At 25.3% G+C, this 12,099-nt stretch overlaps 3 protein-coding genes across 4 annotated transcripts in view; 1 reads left to right on the top strand and 2 right to left on the bottom strand.

Annotated features, from left to right (window-relative positions):
- The window catches only part of LOC126905915 (leptin receptor gene-related protein), a 92,934-nt gene that overhangs the window by 18,594 nt on the left and 62,241 nt on the right, over nt 1-12,099 (bottom strand). The window lies entirely within an intron of this gene.
- On the top strand, nt 68-2,883 carry LOC126905907 (60S ribosomal protein L12). The gene is made up of 6 exons (XM_050686046.1): nt 68-239; nt 1,120-1,193; nt 1,294-1,474; nt 1,762-1,880; nt 1,989-2,080; nt 2,835-2,883. Exons 1-5 carry the CDS (start codon nt 203-205, stop codon nt 2,073-2,075), a joined length of 498 nt encoding a protein of 165 aa, XP_050542003.1. The 5' UTR covers nt 68-202; the 3' UTR covers nt 2,076-2,080; nt 2,835-2,883.
- On the bottom strand, nt 2,437-6,946 carry LOC126905844 (dnaJ protein homolog 1-like). Its single transcript, XM_050685944.1, has 3 exons — nt 6,762-6,946; nt 4,727-5,533; nt 2,437-4,661 (listed from the first exon to the last, which is right to left on the bottom strand). The coding sequence occupies exons 2-3, from the start codon at nt 5,528-5,530 to the stop codon at nt 4,431-4,433; spliced, it is 1,035 nt and encodes a 344-aa protein (XP_050541901.1). The 5' UTR covers nt 5,531-5,533; nt 6,762-6,946; the 3' UTR covers nt 2,437-4,430.

Here is a 12,099-nt window from a genome sequence, read left to right as displayed (position 1 = left end):
TATTGTATTATTTACAACACTGATCGTACATCTGTCATCACCGGTTTGACTCTCATCCACAAACAACCTCATTTTATAAGTATGGTCATTTTGCCATCGGACTCGATTTTAATATTGCATGTTCGTCAATAAATTTGTTAAATTTATTTTATATTTTTATTAAAGTTAATTTTATTTTGTAAGCGTTTATTTTAAAATCAAAATGCCGCCCAAGTTTGATCCAAATGAAGTTAAAGAAGGTAATGACATTTTTGTTGTTTTTTAATATTTCCTTTGGGTTCTACTTAACACGTGTCACAAGTTAACCTATAGGCTATATAGTTTTTCATTAAGATATTTTCAATATGTATTTAATCAATCACTATACTACCATTACATGTTTATTTAAATCTTCGTAATCATTATTAATTTATTTCGTTAAATCTATTTGTAAAAAATATTCATTATACAACTTTTCAATTTTTATTCTTATAAATTCACATAATGTTGTTATTTAATAACTTATAGCTTTAATTTCTCCTTGCATTTCGAAAAAATAATTATTTTCATTAAAGTATAACTGTAAAACTTAATATTATTATTGCCCAAAAATTGTTGTTTTATTCTTAATTTTAATTGTATGAAAAGCATTAAAACCAGTTGAAATACATTTGAATTTATTAATAACTGAGTCCGTTATGAAAGAACTGAAAATGTTTTTTAATGTTTTCCTAGTTTTCATCAAAGAAATTATATGAATATAAATGGAATTTACATTCAGATTCTAGCATAATATGTTTTAATTTAACCATTATGTTAGTTAATACCTACCAATTTTTTTGAAGTTCAGATGTGTATCCTAGGGATTATTAAGTTCTGTGGTTTTTCATTTACTTCTTGTATGTTAACCCATTCAACAACTTACAGAAGCAGATAAAGCTTAACAGCATCTGGAATGTCCACTACGCCTATAGAATATTAATATTCTTTATATTAGAGGATAGTTCAGTTAATTAATTTTCAACATTCTTTATTTTGTAAAATAGATAAATATGTTATATCCTCTTTTTTTATATATATATATAATCATATTTTCATTATATAACTGTATAAAATCACATCTTATTTATTATTCTTTAGTATTTATGAGATGTGTTGGTGGAGAAGTTGGTGCGACATCTTCACTTGCTCCTAAAATTGGTCCTTTGGGTTTGGTAAGTTCTTGTTCACAGACTTTTGGATTCAATTTGTTTATAATTTATAATATATTTTATTTTAAATAAACTTATATTAAATTTATGATTTGCATTTCAGTCTCCAAAGAAAGTGGGTGATGATATTGCCAAAGCTACCTCTGATTGGAAAGGTTTGAAAATTACTGTAAAACTTACTATTCAAAACAGGGTAGCTACAATTTCTGTAGTACCATCAGCATCATCTTTAGTAATTAAAGCTTTGAAAGAACCACCTCGTGATAGAAAGAAGGTCAAAAATGGTATGTATTGGTATTGACTTGATGTATTATTACATTATGTTGCTTGTTTTTAATTCTACATCGACAATTGTTCCTCATGTTTTAAAAAATTACTAACATGATTTTAACAACATGTCGTAAATTAACATTGTTAAGAGTTGCTTCACCCAGAACTACTTAGTGTTATTGTTTGGTTTTGCGGACTCGTACATTATTTTATTTTATATAATGTTCATTGTGTTAAAAGTTTTCAAATAATTCAAATTTGAATGGCTTTTTTATGTATAAAATTTTCATTTATATTTTAGTGAAACACAATGGGAATGTCACTATGGATGAGATAATTAATATTGGTAGAACGATGAGGTCTAGGTCTATGGCTAGAACATTAGCTGGAACTGTCAAAGAAATTTTAGGTTCAGCTCAGGTATTGAAAAAAATTCTTATTTTATTAATATATTTAGTATATAAGATTCCATAATCTTATATATTGAGTTATTTTAATATATGTTATTTATTTTATTAATTATTTTAGAGTGTTGGGTGCACAGTTGATGGTAAACCTCCACATGATATTATTGAAGCAATTGATGATGGTTCTGTTACCATCCCTGAAGAATAATTGTAGTAAGTATATATGTTCTACTGACCTCAAGTCCTGAATATATTTAATAATAAGGATTTGAGTTCAGTAGTTATCTGGTAGGGGTTAGCATCCCATCCACCACTCTCAGTAGTTATTCTTAAGTTGATCATTCTATCTATTTAATTAATTTATATGTTGATTTAGTATTTATTTATAACTTTAATTGAAAAAAATTATTTAATGATTAATATTGTTTAAATTTTTGAATTACACATATTTTTTGTTATACAACTACTTTTGAGTGGAATATTCGCTATTGAGGAGAAAACCTCAAAAAAAGAATCACACTAAATTTTCATTATATTATTTAAAATTATGTTTTTTTCTGTATTCTTAGTTGTTTTTTTTTTTTTAATCAAATTAGTTGAATTTCAACTTTTTTTTTTTTTTTTAATGTTTTTGTTTCTCTACACTTATTTTCAAGGGTAAAATAATTTAAAAATTTTAATATTGTTTTAAATTTCTGAGGACTTAAATTTTACATGCATAGGATCTTAACCAAAATATTATTGAACTTGTTTTAATTTATGTTGATCCCCAACATTTTGTTTTGATTGTTATATTCTCCAAAATTCTTGACAATAGAAATTATCAACTATAAATCAAAGCTAACATACATTTATGTTATTAATGTATGAAATTTCTGAGTATTTTTTTTTGACGTCTTAAATTTTGCTCCTAATTTTTTATTAAAATATAATATAATTTTTACTTAGTTGTTTTTTTTCTTTTCAGATTTTATTTTGTAATTGATGACAAATAAATATGGATTATATTAAATTAATAGTTGTATTTTTATTTCCTTTTTCAATATTTAATACTTTTTTAATTACATATTGAAAAATTTAGTTAAATTATTCAATGTGTGTCGACATTCAATTGAATTTTTAGGTAATATTTATTTATACATTATTTATAGAAAGCAAATTGATAGTTTTTTTTAGTGTGCAACTATTAACAAATCAGTGACTTTTCCTTAATTATCTTACTATTTTGCATAATTCACTAATTTTTTTATTTGTTCTATAAAAAAAACAAATGTTGACTACTATTGTGAAAAGAGAGCTTATTTAAATGTGCTTTAACTAGATTGATTTGAATATATGGAAACTTAATGATTTTTTTACATAATCTTAAAAATGTATTAAATTGTTTGGTATGTCATTTATGAAACTGACAGTACTCGTACTGTTTTTTTTTAATATATTTGTAGTGTAAATGCTAACAAAATACAATAAAACAAAAAAATGTAAATGGAGATAATCCCAATTTTTATTGGGACATGATACACACATTGAATTATTAAAGATATAATAAGCTAGTAATGTAACCAAGGAATATTGATGAACTAATATAAAAATCTAACGAATGTAAAAAAAAGTAATTCTTAAAGAAATGCTTGTTTTCTGACATTTTTAAAAATTATTTGTTATTAAGGTGCATCTCCTAACTGAGCCTGATATTAATCAATTGTGCTAAGATTAATACAGTTATATGTAAAAAATGTAAATATTTCTTTTTATATAAAAATAACTAGTAACACTCCTATAATTATTATTATAAAGAGCCATTAATACGGTTTTAAAGCAATTAAAATTACATTAATACTTGGTAATATAACATGTTTTCAGTTTTATTTATACTAGTAAACTTTGAAAACTTGAATCAATTTATTAAGTAATAGATTAAAAAAAAAAATTTTCATCCAGTTATTAAAAAATGAATTAGGTAAAAACAATATTAAAATCTTTATTTAATAAAAATAAGTTAGTAAAACATTAATCTGTAAATATTGACTTAAGATATGTTAAACATTTTCATTGTTAATATTTAATACAGAGTAGATAAAAATACCATGACTGCTTAGAAATGTGTTACAAGAAATAATAATTTCTAAGCTTATGTAAGAAATTATCTATTAATATATTACTCAGTACCTTTAAATAGATTTCTTGGCTCGTATTATACAACGTTCCAAGTTATTTATTTTAAATAACTACTTCATTCATGTAAAACCCAATTATTGTTCATGTATTAACAAAAAATAATGTTAAATTATATACATATTTAACATAATTAACCTAAATTGTCTATTTTGTAATTATCTCAGTAAATAGAGAAGTTAGAATAAAGAACAAAATAAAAAACATGCAGTATAGAACTTATACAGAATACAATATATAAATATATTGAAAGTATAAAATTGTATACTTGTATATATATTTATACAAAATATATATAGGTATTTACATAAACATATATTTAATGTATTACAAAATTTCTTTTGACCATAGTATAAGGTCTATAAGCATGTAAAAACATACAATTTACTTATGGTAGCGTATCATATAAAATATCTCTTACAGCTGGTGATAAAACTTCAGGAAATTTAATATCGAATGATACTAATAAATCTCCTCGTCGTGATGGTTCTTTAGGAAATGGAAGACCATGACCTTGCAACCGTTTTACTGTTGTTGGTTTTATTACTTCAGATTTAAGATTGAGGGGAATTTTTTTATCTGATAACGTAGGAACTACTATTTCTGTACCACAGAGTGCCTACAGATAAAAATAATTATTTTTAATAACTAATAATATGTTAATTTATAAAATAAAATTCATACTTGTTTAAGAGATATAGATGCAGTATATCTAACATCATTTCCTTCTCGTTTAAACAATGGATGAGGTTTATCTCTTATAATAAATACTATGTCTGCTGGTATTTTACTCATTCCTTGATCACCCTCTTTTTGAAAAGTGATTTTGGTACCTGCTTTCCAACCAGGTTTAACATTAATAGTTAGAACTTTATCTTCTTTTCTGGAAGTCCCATCAGCTTGTAACACTCGTCTTGATATTTTCATTTTTTTCGTACATCCCCTCATAATGTCTTCTAATGATACATAAAGGTCATGTTCAATAGCTGGATCTTGTACTTTTTCTTTAGAGCGCCCCATTGGAGAGCCATGAACATTGAATGATTGTGATCGAAATGCACCCCCCAAACCGGGTGCTCCACCATGACCCATTCGTATAAAACCATCATCAAAATCCATATCATCATCAAACATTGAACCACCACCGAAAATATTTCCAAACGGATTTGATGAACCAAAAAATTGGGCAAATGTAGCTCTTGGATCACCATGAAAAGTATATGAAAAGTTGCCACCACCAGGATTTCCTTGACCACCTGCACTACCTTTAAGACCATCTTCTCCATATTTATCATAGATATCTCGTTTCTTTTTATCACTAAGAACTTCATAAGCTTCAGCAACTTCTTTAAATTTCTCTTCAGCACCAGCAGATTTATTTTTATCTGGATGATATTTTAATGCTAATTTCCGGTATGCCTTTTTTATTTCATCATCTGCAGCATTTTTGGATACTCCAAGTATTTGATAATAGTCTTTTCCCATCATATGCTAAAATTGAAATATTTAAATTACAATAAAAATGTAAAAATCATAATTGTTTTTAAATATATTGTTATAAGTGAATAATAGAATATTAAATACAGACTTTTACTATGAAACTCTACATCCTACTAATTGCTTTTATAATATTTTAATCATAAATATATAAGTACAGGTGAATTTTTCATCATGAACCACTCATTTAATAAAAAAAATAGAACATAATTTTGATGATTATTAATTTTTTTTTTATATCATTTAGTTATTTGTTTTTCTTAATTTATCAATGATCATTATTAATTAGATAATTACCTTAAAAAAACTAGTTGAACATATATGTTGTCAATTGAAAAAATAAATTTAGTACTTTTATAATATATAAAGGTAAACTATAAAAATAATTCATGACTGATAAATTGAGAAATGTATATAACTAAAAGAAATAAAAAATAAAAATAGTATAATGAATCTTTTTAACTTTGTATCAAAACTTAAATTATCAAGATTTTTTTTTCTAATACAGGGTTCATGATAAAAGAATTCTGTACTAAATTTTTTGTTTTTAATAGACAATTTTAAAATTGTTAATTATTATTAACAATACAGTTATTAATTATTAATCAACTAAATACACCAACAAAATAAAATCAATAATTAGTTAGAAAAAAACCATTTTAGAATTTATTTCAAAAGAAATAAACTTAAATCTGAAGCAGGGTGAATCTCAGCAATAGACTTGATCAAATAATCAAAATTATGATAATATAAAATACTCAAAATTCAGTGAAAAAAAATTTTATGTCGATTATAAAATTTTACATTAAATATTAGAATTTTGTTGATTTCCTTAAAAAAATGTTCTGAAAATAAAAGAAACTGACAAAACTATTAGACTTGATCAGTTAAAATAATATTACATTAAAAACAATGACATTAACAATTAATAAAAACCTTCGTCTATTAATAATCTAGAATATAAAATTGAATAATAATATATTATTTTGTCTAGAAACACTACCATATATGTCCATGCTTACATATAAATGCAAGCATGTTGACAAATGAATCAAATAGACAATGGAAATCGTATTTTTTATCATTTTGACAGCAAAAGATTTTAGGTGAAAATCGAATATTTGTTTTTAGTATGTATTTAAATTTAATTTTATTCACTAATTCATATAAAATATAATTGAACATTAAAAACTGAATTTAAATTAATAATAAAATAACTTACTTAAAATATTAGTTATAATAACTTAAGCGGTTGGTGTAAAAATTATACTAACAAAACAAAAATTTATAATAATTATTTCTAAATAAATAAATAGTTAAAAATAGTATGAAACATAAATAATTTTCGAAATAACAAAAATTATCCTTAGAATAGCAGCGCACAACATACGTAAAAATAATTTACTGTCTTTAACACACATATACTAACACACACTTACGAGACATAATATCTAATCTGAGGTGAAGAATTTTCTAGAATCTACCAGAACAACATGGAAGGAAAAATATTTGAACTAGAAGAAAAACAACATTCCGTTAATGAACGGGCAAATGGACCAGTGTCGCCAGACATATGAACATGTTTTCATCACGAGCTTAATTAGTGTTTTTCATACGAACTAAGGTGAATTCATTCATAAATCCATCTTGATACCAAGATTAATATGGTTTTCTACTAGAGTAGATAACTGTGGTACGCATGTATACAGTGACAGTTTATTAGAAACCACTCGATTACTCCCAAAATAAATACAATATTAGAATAATAATTTTTCATTTACAGTTACATAAAATTCTTGATTTATCAACTAATAATTACTTTTTAGGATCATCCCTTATAACTTATAGGGTTATCACCTTTATTAGCTTCGATGCGAAGCTGAGAAGGTATTGGTTTTACTAAGATGTGTTTTTTTTTTTTTTTTTTTTTCTGTTACCACTTTTTCTCAGCTCTGACCGAACCGATTTCTTTCAATGATACGTCAAAAGATCACAAATCGTATCTAGTCGAAGACATTACCCTTAAAAATTGAAAAAAATTCCCTCGTTCCCCGTAAAAGGGGGAAACCTCCAAAAAAATTACAATTTTAAAAATCGCTAATTTTCGAAATTTTTTCAATTTTTTTTACTTAAAAGTGCCATAACTTTTTCAAAAATGAACATATCAATATAATTCTTTTTTATATAGATGCATAATATCATTACCTTTCATTTGGTATATTTTTTTCATAAATTTAACCCTTAACCTGCCCACAAGGGGGGATTTAAAATGACAACTTTTTCACAAAAAATTAATTTTTTTAACTTAAATTTTGAAAATGTTCCGGAAGGTCTGACACTTTTATATATATCTTAAATTAAAGCTAATGTAATATGCTTTATCATGAAAAAAAAAAATTTCGGACTTTATCTTATCTTCATGGTGAAAATGGCTACCGAATGCTATTTTTGTGTGAAAATTTTCGATTTTGTATTTTCCATTTTTAACTTTATTATGCTATAACTTTTTGAAAAATGTATGAATCATTACAATTTTTTTATGAGAAGTAGTATTTATATAGATCTTTCATTCGACATACTGTTTTTTTAAATCGGACCATTTCCCTAAATACAGGGGGGATTCAAAACATAAAAATGCATATAGAAAGTAGAACTTTTTCAACGTAACTTTTGAAAGTGTTCCGGAAGGTCTGACACTTTTATATATATCTTAAATTAAAGCTAATGTAATATACTTTATAATGGTAAAAAAAAATTTCGGACTTTATTTTATCTTCATGGTGAAAACAGACATTAAACTTAATAAAAAAAATACGATTTTTGTAAAAAAATTCTTTTTTATATTTTTAACTTTATAATGCTATAACTTCTCGAAAGATGTATGGATCAATATAATTCTTTTTTTTGTAGATGCATGATGTCTTTACCTATCATTTGGTATATTTTTTTTATAAATCTGACTTTTTACCTGCCTACAGGGGGGGATTCAAAATGACAACTTTTTCACAAAAAATTGACTTTTTCAACTTAAATTTTGAAAGTGTTCCGGAAAGTCTGACACTTTTATATATATCTTAAATTAAAGCTAATGTAATATACTTTATCATGGAAAAAAAAAATTTCGGACTTTATTTTATCTTCAAGGTGAAAATGGCTACCAAATGCTATTATTGTGTGAAAATTCTCAATTTTATTTTTTACATTTTTAACATTATAATGCTATAACTTATTGAAAAGTGTATTGATCAATATAATTTTTTTATGGGAAATACTATTTTCTAATAATCTCTTTTTTATTCGACATACTTTGTCTTAATCAGGATATTAATAAGGAACTAGCAGTTTATGAAGCTTTTGGAATAATCCACCAATTTTTTAAAATTAAACACTATCTAAAGATTTGCATCGAAGCGTTTTTTTTTGATAGTGATTTTTTTTTAAAATGATGACATACACATTTAACTAGCTTATAAAATAGGAAAATTACTAGTCGTGACAACTTTTGGATGTTATTCTTAATTTTAAACATAGGCGGGACGAAGAGTAAAACTGGGAAATGATTAGTTATAAAAATAGTAGCATTTACTCCTCATCTATAGTCAAAACTTTAAATTGTTAACAACTTCTGAAATACTGGTCCAAAAATTATTACCGACCAGTCATTTTCAAATTACATAATTTCTACAATTACACAAGTAAGATATTTTTCCAGTATTGGATTTATTTTGCAAGAAATGGAGTGGTTTTTGATGAACTAATCACTCTGTATAGAAACATTTACACACTAAGAAGCTACCGTGATAATATATACATACTAAAAATATAATCCATGGTATATGTATTTTACCCGTGCTTTTATTGAGAACTTATTAAACTTTGGTTTTAGCGTACTATTCTTCCACATTCAAATACTGATCGTTTATTTAAAAAAATTTATTTATCTAAAAATTAATATTAAAATAAAAAACAAAAACTAGATTGAAATACTATTGAAAGTTATTTATATACTTTTTAAGAAATTAACGGTAATAACTTCAAAGATTTTATCTAAAAAAATAACTCTATGACTTTATTAAATTTGTATAACAAATATAAATAAAAGTGTGATTTTGATTTCTGACTAATAATTTTAAATAAAATGTTTAAATGTGTTATAATTTTTATATTGTTGTAATATCTAAACAAATTAATTATGTATTACAATAATTGTAATACTATTTTAATGTTTAAACTGTAAATTTTTTTACTTATAAATTGAAACCCTTATTATTGTTTTTTTTTTTATAAATCTTTATAAATAGATTTAATTGAAATCTTTTTTTTTTTGTAGATTTTTATTGTCGGGGTAACAAAAGAATTTTCATGTTTTAAAAGTTTTATATTTAATAGAAATTTTTCAATCAAATATTATTTCATATTTATATATATTGTGATGATATAAAAATTTTTACTAACTAAGACATTTATGTATTTATTGTAGCTTTAAAATATAAATTTTTTATAAATCAGCCGTAGCAAGCTATGTATGACTAAAAAAAATAGCAATAAATCATCATAAATAAAAAAGCTTTTTTATTAGTAAGTATATAATATATACTGAATTATAAAAAGACATATGATTTATAATTATTTTTGAACTAACAAAATATCTTAACTTAAAAAAACCCAGCAAAGTGGGGTCGCGGCACAGTGAGGTCGTGGCATAGTTGAGTTCAGTATAGATGATATCTGACAGTGATTAAAATTACTATCATAAAAAACGCTTCGATGCAAATCTATAGACAGTGTTTAATTAAAAAAAAAAAAAATTTGTCAAAAAAGTAGGTCAAGTGAGAGCTGAGAAAATAAATGATAGCAACAAAAAAAAAACCACATAGTAAAATAATATTTATAATGAATTTCTTCTCATGAAAGGAGACTACAGTAATGGGATCATTGATATTTATTGAAGTTATTGAATTTAAATGAGATAAAAATCAAATGAGTTAAAAATTTTTTTCTAACTCAAAAAGAATTAAGAAAAAATTCAGTGCCACAGGCATGAAAAATCCAAGTGTTACCGTCTCAGAAACCATACGTCTCATTTGTCACTTAATAAATATGGAAATTTAGCTAGTTCAAATTTTAAAGTTATTTTTCTCGACTTAAAAGAAACAAAAAAATTTAAATATGTTTAATTTTTTATACTAGGTCAATTATATTGATATAATATTTATGAAAATCAGTGTAATCTCCTTATAATAAAATAAAATACAAAACCAAGAATTTTAACACAAAAATAGCATATTTTTAAATACGGTAGCTATTTTCACCATGAAGACAAAATAAAGTCCAAAATTTTTTTTTTTAATATCAAAGTATATTACATAAGCTTTAATTTAAGATATATATAAAAATGTCAGTATTTTCGAAACACTTTCAAAAGTTTAGTTGAAACAGTTAATTTTTTGTGAAAAAGTTGTCATTTTGAATCCCCCCCTGTGGGCTGTTAAAGGGTTAAATTTATAAAAAAAATATACCAAATGGTAGGTAAAGACATTATAAATCTTTTTTTCTTCAGTATTCAATCCTGAGATTGGTTTGTAGCAATTCTCCACTCTTCCCTGTTACTTGCTTTCCTCTTTGTCTCTTCATAAGAAGTACATCCTTGGTCCTCTATTATTTGTTGCATATATTCCATTCGTGGTCTTCCCCTAGCATTTTTTCCTTCCACGCAGCCTTCTATAATCAATCCTAGCAACCCACCATGTCTCAATACATGTCCAATCCATTCATTTCTCCTTTTCTTGATACTGCTCCATAAAGTTCTTCTCTCGGACATTCTTTCTAATACTTCCTCGTTTGTTACCATGCCCGTCCAACTTATTTTGAGCATTCTTCTGAAACACCACATCTCGAAAGCTTCTATTCTTCTTCGCTCTTCTTTGGCAATCGTCCACGTCTCACTGCCATACAGCATTATACTCCATACGTATGTCTTCAGGAGATATATTCTGGTACGTATGCTAATATTTTTTGAAGTAAAAAGTCCTCTCTTTTTGTTAAATGCTATCTTAGCTTGGCATATTCGCTTTACTATTTCTTTTTTACTTCTGCCATCCTTACTTACTATGCTTCCCAAGTATGCGAACTCTTCTACTTGCTTTATTTCTTGGTTATTTTGCAGATGTATTCTTGTCGTAATATTATTGCTCCTGCTGCATACGAGAACTTTGGTCTTTTTCGTATTTATTTTCATGCTCAGTTCATTGAGCAGAGTTTCTTCCATACACCTTAGCATCCTTTGCAAATCTTCTTCATTTTCAGCTATGACTGCTATATCGTCTGCGAACCGTAGCATATCGATTTTCCTGCCATTTATCTTTATACCCAAATGTATTTTCTCTCTTATTATGTTAATTGCCTCCTGGATGTATGCATTGAATATGCTAGGTGAGAGAGTACAACCCTGCCTTACTCCTTTTCTTATGCGTGCTTCTTCCTCAGTTTCGCCAAATCGTATAACAGCTGTTTCCTTCTGGTATAGATTAAAGAGTAGTCTCCTTTCAGTGTATTCTATA

The sequence above is a fragment of the Daktulosphaira vitifoliae genome, unplaced genomic scaffold, assembly GCF_025091365.1.
Source record: "Daktulosphaira vitifoliae isolate Bord-2020 unplaced genomic scaffold, ASM2509136v1 Scaffold_1, whole genome shotgun sequence".
Lineage (NCBI taxonomy): Eukaryota > Metazoa > Arthropoda > Insecta > Hemiptera > Phylloxeridae > Daktulosphaira > Daktulosphaira vitifoliae.
This window is presented reverse-complemented; position numbering and strand designations above follow the sequence as displayed.